At 41.3% G+C, this 22,786-nt stretch overlaps 1 protein-coding gene across 9 annotated transcripts in view; it reads right to left on the bottom strand.

Annotated features, from left to right (window-relative positions):
• si:cabz01090165.1 (uncharacterized protein LOC100333421 homolog) overlaps window positions 1-22,786 on the bottom strand; it is a 277,606-nt gene that overhangs the window by 38,486 nt on the left and 216,334 nt on the right. For all 9 annotated transcript variants that reach the window (XM_067506904.1, XM_067506900.1, XM_067506901.1 and 6 more), the window contains 3 exons: window positions 10,256-10,535; window positions 8,414-8,614; window positions 4,287-4,453 (listed from right to left, as the gene is read on the bottom strand). In XM_067506904.1, the coding sequence (XP_067363005.1) occupies window positions 4,287-4,453; window positions 8,414-8,614; window positions 10,256-10,522 (635 nt within the window). In that variant the 5' untranslated portion in view covers window positions 10,523-10,535. The remainder of the gene's footprint in view (window positions 1-4,286; window positions 4,454-8,413; window positions 8,615-10,255; window positions 10,536-22,786) is intronic.

Here is a 22,786-nt window from a genome sequence, read left to right as displayed (position 1 = left end):
AATGTCTTGAGTATTTCTATTTTCTGCTACTTTACAATTTCCCTTCACTACATTTCAGTCTCAAATACAGTAACTTTACTGTGTGCTAGAATTATTTGATAGTTATCTTTCAGAATCGAATTAATAAAACAAAATACACTATAATCACCAAACTATTACAGTCTGAAGCATTGAAGGACTGATTTTTAACTTGCTTCTTATGGTTCTAGATTTGGGTAGTAAATGTACATAAATGCCATTAAACGTCCCCCTGACTTCACTATATCACAAATCTCTTTACTTCTAGCTGGCAAACGCCTCCAGATGACATCATCTAAACTCCTAATGATTAAAAACTCCTCCGGGAAAAGTCATCTGGAGGAGTTTTTCAGCTAGAATTTGAGAAATATTTTAATACAGTGAGATCAGAGGACGTTTAAAAGCATTAATGTACATTTACACCCTAAACTAAAGTCATAGACAGCAAGTTGAATCTTGGTGAAGTCGCCTTTTAATGCATTCGCCTGTAGTTGCTAAAGAGAAAAAAAAACATTAATTTTGAAGTTGGTGACTTCACAAATAAGTTAAAATCAGTTTCTACTAGTTTCACTTTTTTAAACTGAAATTGAACAGAATGCATTTTAACAGTCTGCAGTGACTTTTTTGTAATTAATTTCAATGAGAGTGAAGAGTTTTGAATTGTAATTTTCCACTCTGCACACATCCCATTTTTAAGGAAGCCTCCAGTTAAAAAAAGGTTGGAAAAGTAGCTGATGAAGAAGAAGGAAAGAAAGCAGCAGCTCAGACCCCTACAAGCTGTGAGCAGGAAGCACACAGACATGGATTTTCTCACCCTACAAGCAAAACCATCAGCCGAAGGGTTCGTGTTTGACCGGCCTGTAGAAAAAGATCTAATTAAGAATCTAATGAGATCCAACAGTGGACAAATATTAGAGGGTGTGTTTTCAGCCACTCATCATATCAGGGAATTACACAGTCATTTTCTCCCCAAAACACTGCACCTGATAACTGGTAATAATGTGGCAAATTCAAGCATTTACTGTTGTCAGCAACAAACACAGGAAAGTCTATTTTCCTCCAAAGTCCCTCCAGAAAAATTGGGCACCAATGACTTAACAAGAAGTTAATAGCTGTTGAGAGCGGCGAGCTTGCTGCATGTCACACATTTCAATTATGTTATTTCATGGGCAGCAGCCTTGTGGTGTGTGTGTGTGTGTGTGTGTGTGTGTGTGAGTGAGCGCTCACCTGCACACACCGACGAAGCCTTAGTGACTGTACACCAGCTGCTTCATAAGTTTCATGTCTCCGGGGCACAAATAACCCATTACAGCCCTTCTAATAAATGCATGACTATTCATCTAGAGCTAGGTTAGTTTTCTTTGTATATGTCAATAGCTGTTGCTCGTTAGGGCATAAATTAAAATTGATTACCATTAATGGGGCTCGAAAGCTACTCTGTGCCAGTACATTAAAATGACTTGGTGAACACATGCAGTCACATGGAATCAAATCCAACTAGACGTGCATTGCAGGGCAAAAGCCAAGTAAGAAAAAGCCGCCATAATCATTTATTAGAGGGAAAGTGCACCTACCAGTAGGCCAGAACGTGTCAATAAGGAAATGTTGAAATGAGCGCTGACATCTGTGCTGTGTCTTCTACTTTTCTGACTTGTAGCCTGATCAGATTAGCGTTTATTTTAGATAAACTGTAGGTGATATTCATCAGTCCCTCCAGGATTTTACAAAGCTCTTTGTGATTGTTGCAGCCCTGAATCACGTGACAGCTTTTCTTAAAACATTGTGTTGTTTCTGATGTGTTTCAATGGCCACATCACAACTGATAAATTCATAAACACACAGCACAGTTTCTTATCATATATAAGAACTTCTGCCGCTCGAAGGGAGATTAGATGATAGAGAGCCAACTTAAAAAAAGACCAGTGCCAATGCTAAAAACTCCAGATTTGTCTGAATTTCTCTTTTGTTTGTGAATATGTGAAAACACTCCCACACACAAGCAGATCTTTGAACAGTGGGGAAAATCAGCTCGGCAGAGAAGCAGCATGAGGTCACGGTTTTAAATCTCTATTCTGCTGGGAAGTAACCTTTACTCTCATTTCCTGTTGATGTGCCCTTGGGCGGGATGCTGAACCTGCAGCTGCTCCAGCTGTGCTGCACTAGAGATCTGGTCGTATTGGGCCTTACTGAGTTCTGAAGAGCGTGGAAACAGCTGTTGCTCAACAGTTTGAGTGCAAAGTGAGTGCAAAGCCTCAAAAGCTCAAATTCCTCAAAGCGCATTCTGATGTGAAGGGATTTGCTCTTTGGTTTTAGTTTAGCTGTATTCTGCTCCAGTTTATGTCTAATTGGTTGGAAAATCAATTAAACGAAACACACAGCTCATCCGAGGGACTGGTATTGTTGAACAAAACATGATTGGAAATGGTTTATTTTAATTCTGATCCTTCCGTCAAAATAACAAAATCCCTTTAAAGAAATGTTCTCCTACAACACAGAAGCGCTGATGAGACTTTTATTCCTCTTCCATTCAAATATTTTTGTCTCTGGAAGATTAAGAATTTATGTGAGAATTGGTTGCAGCTTTTTATACACTATATTCATCCAGAGACAGAATTATCCCCAGTCATTATGTAATGGTTTACGTGTACATCTCTAAGGTCCATCCACTGTTTGTGGGTTTTTGATTCTTTCATGAGCCCATTTTCACACATCACTTTCTAATGTAGAGTTCAATTTTTCAAATGCAGGATAATGACTGTTAGACTTAAAGTACATCGCACCACTTAATCTCTCTGCTTCCACTTGTCAGCTGCCATGTTGTTTTGAATGTGGCCAACTCCTTTTCACTCAGTAATACTGGAGGATGTGGGCTTAGATAAGATGGGGCCCAGGTGGCTCCGTGTGTTGGTGCAGTCTACTTTGTCTTGTTTTGGGTTGAAATTCAGTTTTCTGTACCAGTTCTGGTGCCCCTTACTCCAGGGAAGAGCTCATGAACATCAGAGCTACTATCTCTGTGGTTTTATTTCTGGCTTCTACTGTGGATTTACTGGCTATTTTGATCAAGCAGACAAAGTGAGGCCCAGCAGAAAAGGTAAACGCTCAGGTGTGCTTGTGCGTCGCCGCCTGCATGGATTGTGCACCACTCTTTGGTATATTCCTCTCTAAAGTGCGCTCACTTTGCAAAGAACTGAACAGAGATTTTTCTGGCTGTATTCAGAAGTGGAGTGGTAAATAGTCTTAACATATATAGTGCTTCTACCTCTTGGTACTCAAAGCGCTTTACACTGCTTCTCACTCACCAATGGGGGGAGCTGCTATGCAGCTGGCCAACACTCACTGGAAGCAACTAAATTGGGGTTCAGTGTCTTGCTCAAGGACACTTCGACATGATGCCAAAGTGCACTTGCAGTGTCAGTACCACAGTGTCGAATAGCGGCGCTCCTCGAGTGTCCAATAGAGACAGAAGGACGTACAAAGCGGCACAATGTGATGCCTTAGGAAGTGTCAATATCTGAAGCAGTGGGATGAGAATGTGTTGGTTCTTACTGACGCCCAAGTGTTGCATGGGGTCATTAGGTAAAGGCAGCTAAAAACATTAAATAAAGAATAAACAAGGTTGTATAGCTTCTTCTGTGAGCTTCAGACAATGAACCTTCTCCTCTTAGAGCTGCATTTAACAACACAGATCAAAATGTTTTTACTACAAAGACTCGAACATGCCATTAGTATTAAAGGGAACACACTTTGTTTGCCTAAATCCTATCTGTCGTGTTGGTGACGAATCTTCCGTGCAAAGAAGTTAGTTATGGGATTCCACATGGCAGGATTTTTCACTTTTGATGTTTCCCTTTTTCTTATCAATTTTCTGTTGCTGTGCAGATGACACCCTACTCTATTTGTCTATAAAACCAGACAACAGCATGCCAAAAGACATTAAGGTCTGAAAGTCCTTTCTGCTTCTGAATTTAGATAAAACACAAGTTATTGTATTTTGCATCTAAACCATAAGAAATATGCCATCTATAAAGAAGAACTATACAGAGCACTCCTTTGAGGAATCTTGGAGTTATTGTTGACAACAATATTTTTTTAAATGATACATACCAGATTTAAACTTTGCATTTGTTACTTCTAGTGCAACTAGAACATGGCTAGAACATCGCATTGATGATAAATACAAACAATGCATCATCGGATGTCCAGCTTTTCTCACCCTCCTTTATATAAAACCCAACATGATGTCGATGAGGTTAACACATAATCCTGACCTGGCCAGTTTGTGCAGGTTGGAGAAGATACCCTCAGGGACGCTCTCTATGAGGTTGTGGTCCAGGCTCAGGGTGTTGACGCTGACTAGCATGGCGATAGTCTCCCAAGGCATGTCCACCAGGTTGTTGTAGCTCAAATCCAAGTCCTCCAGGGTCTCCAGGAAGTCCTGGGAGGGGAAAAAGGAATGTTGACTGGGAGTGCATTTTTATGTGCATACACAAAACTTTCAGCATCTACAGAAATATGAAGAAGGGACATTACACAAGCAGGAGGGTGAAAAAATGGGTAAGGGAAGGAGAAAATGGAGACAGGTGGAGACAAAGAAACGAATGAAGAGCTTTAGATGTATGGATGGAAAGGTAATGTTAGAAGATAAACCAAATGTGGAAGAAAGGCGAAGAAAGGCAGGATGGGAAATACCCAAGAGACAAAGAAGTGGGGATCAATTACCCCAGTCAAGGCTGTACAGGAAAAGCAGTTAAGCATTTTGTTTTCTGTAATTGCTTCCATACAATTCTCATAATCGCTACACCATTGAAATGCCACGAGTCAGCAAACATAATGAGACAGATGGGGGGTAAGAGGAAGGAGAGGTTGAAGAGAAGCGATAAAAGCCTGTTGGTCAGCCAAAGTGGTGGTGTTGTTGCTGTAATTGTGCTCATAATTCACACAATCAGGACACTGTGTGAATGTCACAATGCCTCAGCTCTCATTACAATAATCGGTGCTTTATTGCTTCGCGAACAAAGGGAATCTCATTTCTTACTGACAAAAGAAACATTACAAGCTGTGGAGAGAAGTTCAAAGAGTGATGTGAGCAGAAATGCAGTTGTAAATGGCCAAATTCCTCTCAGACTGTGCCGTTTTCTCTTCAGAGTGCTGAAAATGCCTCGTTTACTTTGAGCTTCACGGTCCACGAAGCATCTGGCTCTGACACCTGAGACTGAGTGACCTGCCACCTTTACTAATGTCCAAATAACAAAACAGGTGGTGAGGGTTTGTCAATGCGTTTTATATAGAGGGACTGGGTCACCAAGTATTAAAGCACAACACTAAAGTTCAGTTTCCATTTCCATTACATTGTCCTTTTTACTCCACTACACTTATATTGCAGATGTAGATGCTTTAAAAACGTAATCAACTAATATATGCTGATGTATTATTGGAGATGAAGCAGTTGTCAGTACGTAAAGTGATGGTGGGGGACAGTCCAAATTTTATTTTTGTCAAATAATAGAATATAAATAAAATATGTAATATTATGCATGGAGGAGTAATTGTACTTTTGTACTTAGTACCTTTTAGAATTTGAAGTAGCACTTTTACTCAGAGTATTACGTTTTAGTACTTCTGAGCCAGTTGTCCACTCAAACCTTTTGCTTACAGGTGCTGTAGCAGTGCAGTCAGAAATAAATGAAATGGAAAGATGTGTCTGTACATCCATCCACAGGTTGTTTAGTTAAAGTAGGTTTTTGATTTTCAAAAGCTTTATGACTTTAGAGTAAAATGAAGACACAATAGGATTATAACCAATTGTGAAAAAAGTTTGCTGCTGCTCTAATGATAAGAGGGCGGCCATCTTTGTTTTCTGCTCTAACTTGAACCTTTTAATTTGATCCTGTTTAAAAGACTTTATTCTCTTTGCTATTTTTAGTTTGATTTGATTTAAGCAATTAGTCAAAGCTTGGATCTGCATGGTTTAAACTGAATTGACTTTGGGATTTGACCTGTATTTAAAGGTTTTATTCACAAAATAGTTAGAGGGAAAAATGCTCGTCTTATCCTTCAAAATGAAATCTGTGCACATGTGGGCGAAAGGAGTCAAATGGACTCAGGGACAGAAAGAGAGAGAAGTTGTGACAGTGGGTGAGAGGTTCAGAAGGTCTGGTCCATTAATGAGTTCAGGTCTCTTCATGAAAGTCCTGCAGAGGTCTGAGACCTGCTGCTGAGGGGTCAATTCGGCCCCTCAGCCCTGGACTTTAAATGATCAGAGAAAGGACAGCATCAATTAGTGAAGAGGGGGAAATTGAAAAGATTGAGCTGAGCAGTAGAGGCATGGCAGGCTGGTTCTGCTGGTTCGGAGCAGGAGCCAGAAATGTGGCATCGTGTTCCCAAAGCACTTGACCTTGAGAATCACAAATACCGTTTTCTGCAGAGCTTCAAATGACTTTGCAGTAACTCTCCAAACTTAGACTCTTGGCAAAAGACATGTTTGGGTGATGAATCATGAGGTTTGTTGGCAGTGCTGATCCAAAATAGTTGGATTTAAAATAGTTTGTTGGTGTAGTGGGAGATTTGTCAGAGGAGCTGGTGGCAGCAGGATACGGTGATTTGTGATGCTTTTCAAGACAATTCTGTCCTTGTTGATTTGAGGTTTGGACTGATTCTGGTCCATTGTCAGGTCAGCTACTTTCTAACTATGTTTGATTAAATTTATGTTGGCTTAAAAAGTATAAAGAACTCAATTTCAGCACGACAAACAAGATTTACTTAACTAAGCAGATTGTACTGTAATTTCTAATATAAAATCAAATTAACAAAGAAAATGAGAAATTTGCCAAATGTGCTACCGCTTCTGTTTCGTGCTGCAGTTTTGCCTCAACTGAACAGCGTATCATAGGTTTGTATGCCTGGGGGACAAAAGTTGTATTCGTGTCTTAACAAGACATTAAGTACTCCAGGTTTAGATGAGTGAAGGAGTAAAGCAGTGGACTTAAAACTCTCATGAATTAAGAATTGCAACAGATTTCTGAGCATGGGTTAACATTTAGGAAATGGGTTTTAAGTGCACCTCTGCCACATTGTGTTGTGTTGATGTTTGCACTTGGCAAATCCTCTTCAGCTCACTTTCATTTGGAGCCGGGCAGCTCCTGTTACTCCCTCCATTACATATATATATTGCCACACTGAATCATGTTTAATGTTAATTTGGATGTTATGGACATAAATTACCAAACAAAAAAAAAAACAAAAAAGATGTATTAAAATGAAAACAGATCTCTACAAATTAATCTAAAATAATAAGGAATTCAAAACGTTTAACAATAATAGCATAAGTGAGGTTTCTGACCACCAGACTAGATGCAGTGATTTACATATTTACCATATGAATTTCATTTCTCAATGATGCATTTAACTGCACTGCTATTTCATGAGTAGGAACTGTCCTTTTCTTTTCATGACTTCTGCTTTTCAACAATCTTTTCCTGGCGTTCATTTGTCTTCATAGTGTAAATTATGGCCAGGATACAGAACCATTACTAACTGGACCTTCCAGATACTGGTGTATTTACACTATAATCACTAGTAACTAAATGGCTGCTGCACCAGTGGTGATTTAGGCGGCATCAGGAAGAGCATCCGGCATAAAAAGTGTGCCAAATCCACGTGTGGACCAATAATCTGCTGTGGCAACCCTGAGTTTACGAGAAGCTGAAGCTGAAAAAGAAAAAATACAAATCAAATCAAACAGTCTAATGTTTCAAGGGGTTAATAGTTTATCTAGGCACACTGCACATTTAGATTGTAGATCATCTGAAGATTGTTCACTGAAGGAATTATGGAATATTACCAGCTACCCAACATCTTAGAAACTGGTGCATTTTAGCCTCAGTAAAACAAACATTTGTCGAAGTTAATGAAGTTATTGTACATGACACCTGGAAAGAGCCAATCAACCTCGAGTACGTTTTGCTCTTACTTCTTTCACATAGTCCACGTAGTACATCTGTGTACTCAATCATTACTACTGCAGGGTTACTGGTTTGTTGTAAGAAACGTAGTGGTACTAGTATGAGTGGTAATAAAAGCTATAGCAGTATATAGTGTAGGTACAGTACACAGCAGCAGCAGGTAGGTTGTTATTGTAGCAGTTCTGTAGTAACGGTACTAGTTTTAGCAGCAGTGATACTTTGGTTTGAAGGAAGCAGTTTTGTCTGTTGTCCTTGGTCTCATTTAATTCTTTTGTCTAAAATCACAAACTTACATAGCAACCCAGTCTGTACAACACAGAGAAAAACTGAAAAACCTTGGAGAAGCCACACAGCAAGAATTGCTTCTCCAGGATAAACAGACAGTGCACAGTTGAGTGTGGCGTTGGTAAAAGGTTATCAGGTAGGATTTGTACCTGAAAGGCTCCTTCTGATATGCTGTGCAGCTGGTTGTTGGCCAGGATGAGGTGTCTGAGGTTCACCAGACCCTGGAAGTGGGAGTCGTCCAGGGTGGTGAGGCGGTTGGCATCCAGGTGAAGCGCATGCAGATCCTGGAGGTCAGCAAAGGTGTACGGCTTGATCTGGCTGATTGTGTTCCTGCTTAAAGTCAGGTGGATCTGAACACATGGAGACACATGGGATTATTGTAACCACACATAGGAGGTGGCACCAACGGAGCCATTTCACTTGTTCTACCACTCTCTGTCCTCCCGTGCAGGGGGTCAAAGGCCAGAGTTTGCTGATGAGTAACCACTTGACATAACAGATTCCAGTTTTGCTTAAGAAAAGTTCAACAGTTCATCTTTTCCCCTTCATAAATAATAATTTTAGTGACTAATACTAGAGTGCTGAGTGTCACTTGAAATTACAGATAACACGGCGACGAAATAAGTCTTCATGAATACATAATACCAGCTACTGAGGTCAGGAGTTTGTGCAGCTAAATACTTCCGCTGTCCCACAAGATTAAAGATGCAGAAATATTTTCAATTAACACCCCTGAAAAGGTCATTAAACACCCACACATTTGCAAACCTGTTTTGGACAAACACCACGATCACCGGGGACAGCTGTATCACGCTCACTGGCGAGTGATTAAAACCTTATTTCCCACGCTTCCTCGTGTGTGTGCAAACATCATGTGTGCTGGGAGAAGAAACGTATCTTTGACACGCTAAGGAAGTTTCCTGCTGTGGCGAGGTTCTCTATGTGGCAATGAAATACTGTGATGTTGGTATCTTTCTTTTTGTGCCACGTGCATTGAAGCCTCTCCACCTCCGTTATATGAATACGATGGAAGTAATTGGAGAAATCTGTAGGATAGCAGAGATTTCACCTCAGTGAATACGTGCTGTTGGAAGGAGCAGATGTTCCTAATGTTCCCTGCGTTCAGTGTGGAATAAACATTGGCTTCGATGACTTGTTTTTACATGTTCCTGACTGAACACTGAGAGCCAAACACTTGTCTTTACTCCAAATGTTGAATCACACAATCAGCCTTAATCTGACATGTTCAATTTTTTCCAGATGTTATTTCAAAGTGGTGCAATTTACTCTTCTTGTGTACCTTTTTGTCTCAGCCACATTTTTATACTTCAAACAGTGATTAGTGATTAACATGTTTGTCTTTAACAGTCAAACCAATATAGTTAAAACAGCCTGACCGACTTATTGTTACTGACATTTGGTCCAATTTTGCAAAGAGTTGTAGGAATTCTTCATTTTATCCTCGTTCATGTGTGTCGGGAGATCAGTGGTCTTTAGGCACCGAAACAAAGAAGCATGAGGAACATCTGGGTTTTAAGACTGGGATACGGAAATGAATGAGAAACGTATTTTCTCATAATACATCCACGTGGCACACGGCGCTGCCCAAATCAAAAAGTGGTTGGTACCTGAGCTTATGATTCTAAAGAATCGAAATCCCAGTTACAGGGCTCTGTGTGTTTATGACGATTCGTAGTTTTCCATTTGGAGCTACAAATGGCTTTATTCTTTGAAAACACGTAAAGCTGATCATGTCCAAAAAGGGGACATTAAATTAGAGCACAACCTTCTTTGACCATGTGTCCCAGTCTGCCAACCCTATTAAAAACCATTGTAGACATGCCCCTGCTTTCATTCACTCATTATGTCAAGTTACATTCAGTACAGATTTCACAGCATCTAGTAGTTTGCATTGCGCTAATTGTTCACTAATTGTATACTCAGATCTAAGCAAACGTGGCTGTAAAGGTGCTAAAAAAGCGAGCTCTGACCAGGCTAGTCATGTTGGCAAAGTCTCGGTGCCTCAGCGTTGTGATGAAGTTGTCCATCAGCCTGAGCTCGGCCGTCTGTCGGTCGATGTTGGGCGGGACGAAGAGGAGGCCCGTCTTGGCACACAGCACAGTATAGGATGGCAGCAGGTTCTGACAGGTGCACCTCTTCGGACACAACATGGAGGAGGACGAGGAGGAGGAGGAGGATGGAAGGGAGGACAGCAGGATGAAGACTAGGGGGAGGAGGAGCGAAGAGGTGACGTCCATGGTTGGTCTTATGCTGCAGCAGGAAGCAGAGAAACAACAGCAGAGGTCAGAGGTCATGTTGCTTAGTGCTTTCGACTTTCTGCTCAGAGAATGGAAGTTAAGAGCTGCAGAAAATGTGAATAAAAGACATTTTTGAGGCTTTTGCAGCTTATAACAGCACAGAAATCCTCCCTTTATGACGTTCCAAACACATACAGATGCGATGCCATGAACATTTATTGTAATGAATGCTTCATAACAGAGAGTAGGGCAGTACGGATAAAAAAGAAGGAAGCAGAGGAAGCGGGTGACGAGAGGTGGTGAAGAAGTTAAGTAGCCTGTTTATTCCTGCTGAGGAAGTTGTCCTGGGAAGGTGAACATAAACACCACTCATCATCAATTAAAGTCGTCATCATCACAATCTGCGGCCAATATTAAAGAACACAAATGTGGGTTATTCTCTGTCTAGCTTCATAAATCTTAGATGTTTTTGTGCACAGAAATAAGAAAAGCACCTTTTCTGGCGAAGCCAATAAATGAATACATTTACATTGATGCTGAATTTTCTGCCTTCAGTCTGTACATTCATCTGCAGCGGAGCCTTGAATAAATTCACATGAGGAGAAACAAAAAACGCACACAAGCAAGAATGACATATGCAAAAGAAAACCATAACCCCCCCCCACCCCACACACACACACTTATATACACACTCTCCAAAAAGTTGCTCTGAGTTAGATGCCGAGTGACTGGAAGAAGGTCGATTGCAAATAACAGCGGAAAGAGACACGCTCTTTTATTTACGGTGCTGAAATATTCAAAGTGTGCCTCAACTGTAGCACGCAACACAGAAGGGGAAGTCTGCACATGTCCTCTGCTCGCGAGCGCGGGACACAGAGCTAAATGTGAGGAAGGAGGGGGGAGTTGTAATGCAATGAAATAAATTCAGTGGAAATGATGGGGAGGATTCAAAACCCAACGGAGACAACACTCAAATGTCAATAGGTAATTGAGGCGTTTGCACATGAGGGGAGTGTGAGCAAAGAAGGCATTCAGCCCATAATGAGCGGCAACTGAATTCACTAATTTGTCATTGGAATGAATATATGTAAAACTTCACACAAGGTGAATCGGGTTACGGATGGGAAAAAAAATGTCCAAGGGGGGACCGCTGTGAGGTGGACATGCAGGACAGTGGCTCCTCACAAATTAAAGATTCTCGTAAGCGTGTTTGGGTTACTGAACGGACCAGGACCAGAGCCGCGGAAAACACTGTTCACGTTCCTCGTTTAAACGAGCTCACACAGAAGCCACAAAATGGCCACACAACAACCACAGAAAATAAGACCTGCATTAAGGACAAAGGTGAGCAATCATCACCGGTTCATACAGGTGATGATACCTTCATCAGGACTGGACCTGGTTCTGCAGCAGAGAGTAGGTGCAGCGTGAGTCTCGGAGGAGCACTGCTGCTCCGAGAACGGATTTAATTTGTTTAGTCAGGCCAGCTCAGCGTGAGGGAAATGCAAAGCAGCTCTTTTTCCAGACTACAAGCACTTCTCCATCTCTGTCGCCCTCTCCCCCGTCCTTTCATCACTCTCTTCTCCACTCAAAGTGCTTCTCATTTCAATTGCATTGCTCCCTTTATCCATCCCTCCACTTAACTTTCCGCACGCACCCTCCCATCATCCCTCACTCCCTATCAGTCTGTCTACTCCTAAACTCTTTTCAGCTGTTTCCTGTCATACCTCTTCCTCTCCTGACACACCAGACACAGCTTCATTCCTCTTTCCCTCCATCCAACCATCATTCTGTTCCTCTGCCTGAATCACTTTCCATATCCATCCCTCTGTATCTGCTGCACCATTCCTGTTTCTGAAAGATCATTTATTCCTCCAGCTCCTCCCCACTCCCCCCTGTGTTTCCTAACCCTTGGCTCTATCCATACTCGATCATCCTCCTCATCTCTGCCCACTTACATTAATCAGGTTTGATTCATTTGCCTTTTTATTTTGTCCCCACATATTTAATAATACATCTACATGCACATGTATTCCTCCACATGATGAAATGCCATCCACATTGTGCGTCAAAGAGACGTTAAGTGACGGATCCTTGTTTCATTTAAGAGATGATATTGAAAGGCACAGCTGGAAGTCGCCTTGTTAATTTACATATTGATTTAGTTTGATGACTCATGGGCCTGCCTATTAAAATAACACTGAGAAGCATTAACAACAGTATCAGCACTTTCTCTCCCGGTTCAGTCTGACTGCACCATCTTCGTCAATGTATTTTCTGTTAGCGTGGCCACAGAAGCATTTATGACGGAAGCTTTACAGTCTGGAGAAGTCTATTACAGGTTGTGCCTGTCTATTAGCATTACGTTCAAACAAGAACAGTTACCGCTCGTTCAGAGACAAGCTCTGTCGATGAGCTGTGGCCGGTGGCTAACACCAGCGACATCAGTTTTTCTGCAAACAATTTTAAAGTATATAAAAACTATCACAACACAGTAGCTCCCCCACCACCAAAGATTTTAGTGGAAAAGTGAAAAATAGCAACTGTCCTGTAAACTGCAACTACGTGGATCATTTGTTCAAGCAGGAAAAATTACCAATAAAACATATTATTATTGTGGCACGAAACACAGCAGCTGGATAGAACATAACACGGTCACCCTGGAGGTGGATGAATGGGTCAACAAAGCAAAGCAATGTGCCACAGGTGACTCACGTTCGAGTCCAGTGAGAAACAAGGGTTTGTTGCTTTATTTCAACAAGTCATGAGACACGAGTCATGTGATCAGCCAAGAGCCATCAGTGAACTGAAGCCAAACCAAGACATTTCAACAACACCAAACCATATTGACTTTGTACCCAACCCCTAACCAGTCGACACAGTTTGACCTAAACAGATACAAAATACAGTTACTCATAGTAAACAATTGAATCTGCCGTTCTGAACTACTTGACTCCAGACTGCCTCCCTATGTGATGGTACTAATTCAACAAACAGTTGATCTGATTAACAACTGAGCCCATCCCAGATTTGTAGGCAGGAAAAAGTCAAGAAACATCCTTCAGGCCTGAGTCAGAGACCCTCTGTAACAAGATTGGAAGTTGTAGAGAGGCTGCTTCAATTCCACATTTAAATACAACTGTTAAAATTTACTTAGATTTTTAACAAGGTGAAAAATGTTCCGACTGCTGAAAAAACATAAAAGACGTGAAGTTTAAGTCCATATTGAGCTGAAATTGGAACAAGTGGAGCTACATAATCAGGGTGAGAAGGTCAACCAACAAGAGGATATTCACTCCTGGGTTTTGGCATTGCACCACCTCCTTTGGGCAAACGATGCCTAGGGGCCCTAATCTGTCAGGGCAGCTGTGGCTCAGTTGGTGAGGCCGTCGTCCACAGACCGCAGGGTCAATGGTGTGATCCCTGGTCCCTGCTAAGTGTCCTTGGGCAAGACACTGAACCCCAAGTTGAAGTGACCGCCATCGGTGTGTGTGTGTGATTGTAAAGCGCTTTGGATAAAAGTGCTTTCTAAGAGGCCATGTACTATTTACTCCTCACAGACAGAGACAACGTGTCTTTTTAACACAGCTTCCTCACTGTCTGTCACACACACAAACACAGAAAACAGCAAAACACTCAGTAATAAGCAGAAACCAGCACACCTACAGATAGTTGAAGTGCCGGCTAATTATTTCAGCTGACAGGTCCGAGACAAGCAAAAACAACAAGAAGCTGGCAGAGGAAAGAAAGTGGAATTAGCAGGGAGATGGTCAGACTGTGAGACGAGGAAGAGAGGAGAAAAAGCAGAGAGAGGGAGAATGTCTTCTTAGATGTGAGGATGAGGGGCTGAGAGGTGCAGGAGAAAAGATACAAAGAAGGAGGGAAGGCGATAAAAGAAGAGTGAGACGAGAGAATATTTAAGATGAGAAAGTTCCAATCTACAACCAGTTGGTGGCGATGTTGTGCTCTGTGTTTAGAAATGTACACACACACACACACACACACACACACACACACACACTGAAGGCTGAGGGAAAAGGGAGGCCACTAAAGCAAAGCTGTGCTCTGCTGATACAGAAATGGAGACTGAAACCCAGAGAGAAAGTGACTGACAGAGGCAGTGTGGAGACAAGTACGAGGGTAGAGAAGACAAAGCAGGAAGGACCCGTCCACGTTTACACACTCCCAACTCGTGTCTTCTTTGTCTCCAATGCTCCACTGCTGCGGTTGCATCCTGCTGTAATCCATACAGCAAACCAGCTGTGTTCATCTGTTCACATGCAGAAACTACGTAGGCGCCGTCCTCTTGTTTAAACCCTATTTTCCTTTGGGTCCACTTTCTGCTCCTGTACTGTCACAATAACTGTGTCGTCCAGAAATGGCACTTTAAAAAGCCAGTCCTGTGCTACAGCGACTACAATCTGAGAAAGATGGAATGCGGCCCACATTTCAACATTACTGCTAATAAAGGCACAAAATGTTGATTCAGATCGTACTGACTCCACAGCTGAAATTTCCTTTGTTCCCAAAAGCCGACCCAATGATTCCTACATGGTATAGAAAGGTGCCACCAAGCATCATGCTGTCATCATTACATGTGGTTATGGTTATGTGTTAAATGTCTGAAAAAGCATCATCTGTGTGTCATCTCTCTTCCTCTGATCATTAACACAGCTTCAGAAACACGCACATTTCTTGCGGATTTCTCCAGGGGCCTGTGTATTTTTGAAGATATAAGATTTGCTATTCCTCCTTCACAATAAGAGCGTCAGCGTATTTCCACATTAAAGGTTTTTAGTGTGAGGGAGCATCAACAGAAAATAGTAGTTAACAGTAGCATTTTTGAAGCACAATCTTTGAGGGAGGTTTATATTGGTGGTGGATTTGTGACTTGGACATCGACTCACCTTGAATTTAATAACATGTAGCAGTACTCATGAGTAAATCACATGCTGTAAGATAAGAACAGCTTGAGTCAGGGTTCATATGATGGTTAGTTTGCAGCCAGAGTCCTTTGACAGGTTACAGGCTTCACTGCTGCAGCTAATTTTAGATCTGCATTAATCCTGATTATTGTTACAGTGTTACCTGGTAGCCCAGCCCAGTTTTGTAGTCGACATTTAGTGTTGAGGTTCTTTAAGTCATTACCCACTAATTTATGCTCATCTGTTACGGTTCACGAAATACCGATTTGTTTTTTTTGACTGAAATTCTTTCTGGAGACTGGACAGGCAAAAACACTAAAACACATCCCAGCAGAAACCCTGGAATATACTGGGAACATGGATCATTTGCAGGACACAAGAATCCGCATCAAAGAAATCTCATTTCTTAGAAAGGTAAAGAAGAAAACTCTCCACTGACAAGTCAAACATCCAGTTGTGAACTAAACCAACGTCACAGACATACTGATGAAATCTCTACTCATTCATCACATCATCTTTTCTAATGAACCAACATGAACAGCTAATGTTTACGTCTGCTCTTTACATATGGCCGAGGCGATGATACATTGGTACATGTAATCTTATTTTTAGCCCAAATAAAGCCATGAATTAGTGACTAAACATGAGCAGACAAAACTGAAGTCACAGCTGATGTGTTAATTCATGCATAGGCATCAGTACAGGAGAACGTATGTCCACTGTAGCGTCAGTAAACATGGATGGATTACTGAACGGGTCCACTGGGTACAGGCCCAGGGAGCCGTTGGTCAGCGGCTCTGAAGTGACTGTTCAGCCAAGAGACAAAATGACCGGAAAAAGAGTCATATCAACCACAAAAAGACGCAAAATGGCCAAAAACAGACATTAGATAACAATTTCCTTTGTATTTCTATTTATGCTGGACGACTTCTCGTCACATTTATTTCCACATTGTATGTGTATTAATGTTATTGTACACATTTTAAAACCTCCCATTTTCAGCACTGAGGCTCATAAACAGCAGTGGATGCTCTTTTTCTCATGCTAACCTTATTTTTGGACAGATCGTGACATCTCTCGCAGCAGGAAAACTCAGTCACAGTCTGCCTCATCACGCCGGCCTGTTTATATGTTCGTCTGTCTCCCAGTGCTGCTGTGCCTACACACTGCTGATGCTGTTTGAATGATGCATTTCAAATGGGATTAGAATCAATAATAACTGACATCCACAGGGCCAACTACTGATTATGGTGCAGCTCTGGTGGAGGATGTCTGACTTTACGAACATGATCCATTCATATTAATACAGACAGTGTTATCATTCATGACATGTTAGATGTCTGCAGACAGGATGCTGCTAAATTCTCCCCTGTTCTGCAACTCAATAATGTGGAGGAGGCTGAAAGCTGAAAGGATTCCTGTAATCTCCCCTAATTTACAGTAGCCTGTTCACATTCCACTAATAAGCTTGTTTATCTGCCGAACGTAACATGAAGAGTTACATTTAACTGCAGTTAAGGTAAACGATGATTCTTTGAGAAGATGATAAAAAAAATCTAATAAAGAATTCATGATTCTCTGACAAGTGCTTAAGTGTTAAAGTACAAATCCCATTCTAAGAAATGTCAGGACTGTTTCTAAAGAGCAAAAACAAAAATGGATTGAATAAAATAAATCCTTAATTTGTTGATTCACTTGAAACTTTTTTTTCAGATAAATAAAGATTGTCTGTTTTTTTTTTTAAGTTTGATGTTCGATGCTGCAACACACCTAAAAAGTTAGGACAGAGGCAAAAAAAGACAAGATGTCTCAGAGTTACACTGTTGTGGGTGATTGTCGTTTTCATGACAGGGTGTGAAAGGAGCTTCCACAACAGGCTCGGTCTGTGCAAGCAGTGCTGAACTTGCCAAATGTGAGCAAGTGGTCAGTTCAAGAAGAATATTTCTTAACACAAAATCAAAGAATTGAGTGATTTATTTGAAGTTATAGTCCAGCAAAGTCATCTCCTCAGGTAAAACACAAACGATTGTCCACAGTTCCATTTGTCCCTGTAGGATTTTCGGAGACGATAAGCTGCCGATTTAATGCCGTTACGGTGCAAACTTAGAACTGTGATGATGTTTTGGTAAATGAACAAGGCAGTTAGAGATAAAGTTAAATGGCAACTTCAGAATCTCGATCACCACGTAATGATATGTTAAACAGCCACGATAGCAGGGGCTGCTCACAGTAAACTACAAGAGGAATCTTGATTTGATTTGTGTGTCTGTGTTCGACTGGAGCTCAGAGAGAGATACACATGAAAAATTGTCATTTCAATTAACATCAATCACTGCCATTTAGACACGTTAATGGATTTTACATACGCATCACAGTAGATTGTATGTCATAGAAATTGTCATTTATATTGAAATGTCATTTCATTTCTGCAGTCATCGCAGCTACGCTCATTACGAGCAACGCTGGGTAAAGCTGACGGCTTCATGCTTTAACTGTGAGATGTAATCAAAGTCCCCCCAGCTCATGTTTCACTGCACATCCTGTGTATCTGTCACATTCTCGGTAATAACTCTTGACGTCTATGTTTCGCCCTGTTTTCCAAAATTAGTCAATATTTAATTTGATTCAGGGCAATAATCCCACCACCTCAGTCATTTCTAATCAGGTGAATCATTACAGATGTGGGGCAGGAGCTGAACCGATTTATTAAAAAACAAAGCAAACCCACATGTGTTGAGGTGTCACGTGTTCCCTCTCACTTATCACCCACTGCAGCACCTTATTCCGACTGACACCTGCATTCTGTTGTCTGGGAACCAGCGGCCTAAACACTGAGGTTTCCACTCTGCCAAAACACTGCATGCTTTGCTGACTACATTCTTGGCAGAGAGGGGCTCCGATTTTCAGACAAGTTAAAACTGGCACAAGATATTGAGCATCAGCAAGTTCAGCCTTCAAAAATCACACTTATCTGAATCCAAATACAGTAATATAAAACTCAACACCAAGAATGGAAAAAGAGGCAATAAGGCAAAACCGCACAACCATTTCATCCACTTAATGGTAAAACAGTAGCTTGTTGTTAACTGGCTCTTTACCAGACTTTCATTCAGTATTATGAATGATGAACTACACCACAGCAGATTTATTAGCACCGGCTCAGTTTTAACAGCAATCACAAGGTTGTTTTTGTGGGGGACATAGTCCAACATGTCCTCCGGCCTTAAACAGGGCACCACCATGGACGTAGACGTGCTGAAATAGCACTGCTTTGGTGCATAGCAGCGGACATAACAGCATTTTTGTTCAAACACTAAACTAAATTCCACCTGTGCAAGTGGCTGCTGAACATGAGACTTAATTACTTTAATCTAAGAGCATTTACTTGATTTTGGCTCTACAGTGCCTTCGCACTCAGGTCAGTGACCTAAGGATAAATGTTTGGAATTAAATCCATTCAATCCAAAAGCTGAACGACTTCCTCATCCTCCAATTCGACATCTATTTTAAAGGGACGCCACGCTCCACCTTGCACTATGGCTGTGCACCCGCAACACTGAGCGTTATTGTTGCTCTTTCCTCTGCAGTTATAGATGCCATTCATATTAATGCCACTGCAGCCAGTATCAATCACTGTCCAAGCAGCTCTGCTCACTGTAAACGCAGCTCATCAGCAGCGTGGAATCTGCCTCAAAGGCTACAAAGATCAAAGTCAAACAAAAATCTGCTTTGCCTTTCATAAAAATTCAATTTAATAAGCCTTTGATCACACATATCACACTTCTCCAAATCAATGATTTGTGGCTTTTGTCCAGAAAGCTCATTGTGTTCGCTCCTGTTTGATCGCTGGGCTGCGGCAATCAGTAATTTGGTTGTGTGTGCCGTGTTGTGCAGCACTGTACAACGAGATGGAGGTTTACTGTTTAGTAAAAGCAGTAAAAGGCCTCCACAATCAGCAGACCTGATCAATGGCGATTTTTAATTTATATTTCTGGGGAAAGAAGAGAGAACAGGGCAGCCTGCTCCCATGGCACAGCTGGGCATAGTTTCTCTCTCATCCAACCATCCCAGCTTCTACTGCAGCCAATAGGGGGTCATCTAACCATTAAAAGTAACTATGGGTTGTAAAAAGCTGTTTGCAATCATGTTTATTTCCCCACATTTATTCCTTCACCCTCAAACGCTCTGTAATAAAGACACTTCCAAAAGTAATGTATCCAAAGTTTGTTAGTCATCTTTGCGCCCAGTCTAAAAGTCCTGCCACAGGCCTTGAGAAGCTCTTTCCACACTTCACTCCAGCCAGCAAACCCGAGCCTCGTCTTTCAAACCATTGAAGTGGGGCCACCATTCTCTATAAAATCAGCTGCGCAGTTGTGACAGTGTTGTGGAATAAGTAAACACATTTTTTTGGTGCTTCAAGCTCAGACTGAAACAGGCGAGTTGGCTAATTTGCATATGATCTCTTTTAAACGTCTCCTAAAAAATACAACTGCAAATGCAATTACATTTTCTCAACAAACGACATTTCAACCACATCACGTTCCCTGTGAACCTAATGAGAACATGTTGACATGTAACATAAATGGTGAGTTGCAAATATGTTGCCACCCTCCTGAACCACGTCCTTGCAGCTCACTTTCCCTTAATATAACTACTGTGTCATTTATTCAAAAACTACGTTGCATTGGAACTTAATGATTGAGTGACCACGTTTGCAGTTTTTTTGGATGGGAATGTATTTTTTAGGAGACAGAGTTGTGCTGCAATCCTTCTCTTGCCCTTGGTTTGACACAGCTCTTATGGAAAATCAAACATGAGCTCATCAATCAAGAAAACTACTTCCATTTCTACATAATTACAATAGGATTATTGGAACCAACAATTGATCCTGGAGGCTGCTGGACATTTGGCCTTACTGACAACAAGCAACTCAATGGTTCAATGGGAAATGGTAATAACTTATTAATTCAAGTCAATTGAAGCCATGTACAGTGAGAATAGTAGGAGGCCAAAGATGTAGCCTTGTGGCACACCACAGGGAATAATGGCAGCAACATTTTCTATTTTAACAGTCAGGGAACTTGTCCTAAATGCTTTTGACACATTTCAAAAGTACGAGATGTTAAGCAGTTTCAAGTGCAAAATGATGTCCAGAGACAGTAAGAGTTAGGTTTGTTGCCTTTAGCAGAATTGATGATATACTATGGTGCATCTTGAAACCTGATTCCATTTTATTTTTCTATTTTTAATTCCTTTTACGTAAGAATTGTGAGTTGTGAGATCACAACCTTCTCAAGAGTCTTTAATAGGAAGGATAATGTTTTGTTGAGTGCAGGTTCTGCAGCTGGACAATCACAGCTGCAACAACTCCAGTTGGAATAAAACTTCTTGGCATCTTAGGGAACAGTTCAGTAATTTTCTTCATCTGAAAGGTTCTGACACCCCCGTGAAAAAGACAGGAAGAATATTAATCCACTAGCTGCTCACCCACTTCTGTTATAAAATGCAAGGCTGTGTTGCTTTAACTGCCAGCTTAAAATTTAAATCACTTTTCGCAATCATAGGGGGCATTTGTAAAAAACACTTTCAGCCAAACAAAAAAAAAGAAACTCATTTTAAATGGAGTATTCTTCTCGGCAGTGAAAGGGAAAGTGGTATTGCTAGATTTCTAATGATAGTGCGTAATCTCAGCAGGCCGTAGGACCCCTCTGGTGACATTATCACACCATTTGCATTTCCCAGACTCCCCTGGGAACTGCTCATCTCCTGAATAAACAGGAATACCATTATCACTGCCAGCTATTGACTCAATCAGACTGAGTTAAAGTCATAGATTGTGATAGTTCACAGATATCAATTAGAAATGCTCTCATACCTCAACTGAGCAATGAAGCCTTAATGCAGCTGAAAAATATAAGCAGCATGATGCATTTGTCTCCCTCACACACTGTGGGAGGTTTTATTTTCCTGTTATATAATGAAATTATATTTCCACATAATACTCAATCTTTAAGCGTGTTATGATGGATCTGTAGTTAGATTGTTGCTCAGATTTAGTGCCAGCACATTACACAGAACAGTATCTCAAAGTACTTGAGGCTGTGCTCATCTGAACTGAACCAGGGAGCTAAAAGAAGCTGTATGTAACATTAGGGAGAATCCTATAGCAAAATATGATATTTTTAACCATGCTGATGATGTCACCATGTAGTCATTCCAGATGGTATAGCTGTTCTAATAGGAGGCATCTGTGGGACAAGAAGAGCGAGTAGAAGTTCCAGTTCCTCCACTACACATGTAGAAGTGCCCTTGAGGAAGACGAGCAAGCCTCAAAAATAACTGTACTGTCCCCAAAGGGCAATTACAGTTAAGACAAAACACCGTCCAACAAACAGAAGATAAGCGATGGAGCTGTCTCTCAAGCCAATGGGGACGAACACAGCAGCTTAGTCAAAGTGGCCATAAAGAAGAGTATTTAGTGCTTGGGTGAGTGTAAAAAGCTGCTAAACTGGGAGTCGACCACAGCCCCTTCTTGCATCACGTATTTCATCACAGAGCTCTCTAAATCCTAAAGAGCTATCGCCGCACTTAACCTAATTTTGAAGCTATTTCCAAATCAAGTTCAGTCCTGGTAAAAGCCATGTGCTGTGAGGACTCAGATGTCCGACAGAAATCAAACGGTCTTTTCTGATCGTTACACTGCGGGTACGTTGTGAAACACAAGCGAACGTGGTCACACCTCCACATAACCCTGCAGGAAGGACTTAACACGCACGACTGAGGAATCTCATCTGGCTGCTTGACATTCAGCAAATGCACAGCAGCCACCAAGTAGCTTAAAAAAGACGTGGTAGAGACGGAGTTAATGTCATTGGTGAGTTTGCTGTGTAAGGGCCCGTCGTCTTCACAGCTCCAGATTACTTTATTACTTTTTAGACAGATGAGTTGAAAAAACATACAACTTGAGTCAACTTTGAGTCTGAGTTTATGCTCAGGAAAAGACAGTCAAAGGAAAAATTGTATTACCCTGAAGTTCAAGGTAAAAATCAATCTTAGCATCTTTAAAACTATATATTGGCTGCGTACCATTTTTACTTAAAATGATAATGTTTCCCTGGTACAACAGTGTCCAAACCTCCTTGATAGAATAGAACCTTCCCAGCATGCTCTAGGATCCCTATGGTGAATTCATCACCCTGGTACTGAGTCCCAACTCATGTGCTGACAAACTGCTACAACCATTACTGCTGCCAACCACCGTCACCATCAAGCAGAGACTCAGGCTTACAGCAGGGGTGTCCACCATGGGACACACAGACACACACCTTTCCAACCACAG

This window comes from Channa argus, chromosome 6 (assembly GCF_033026475.1).
Source record: "Channa argus isolate prfri chromosome 6, Channa argus male v1.0, whole genome shotgun sequence".
Lineage (NCBI taxonomy): Eukaryota > Metazoa > Chordata > Actinopteri > Anabantiformes > Channidae > Channa > Channa argus.
This window is presented reverse-complemented; position numbering and strand designations above follow the sequence as displayed.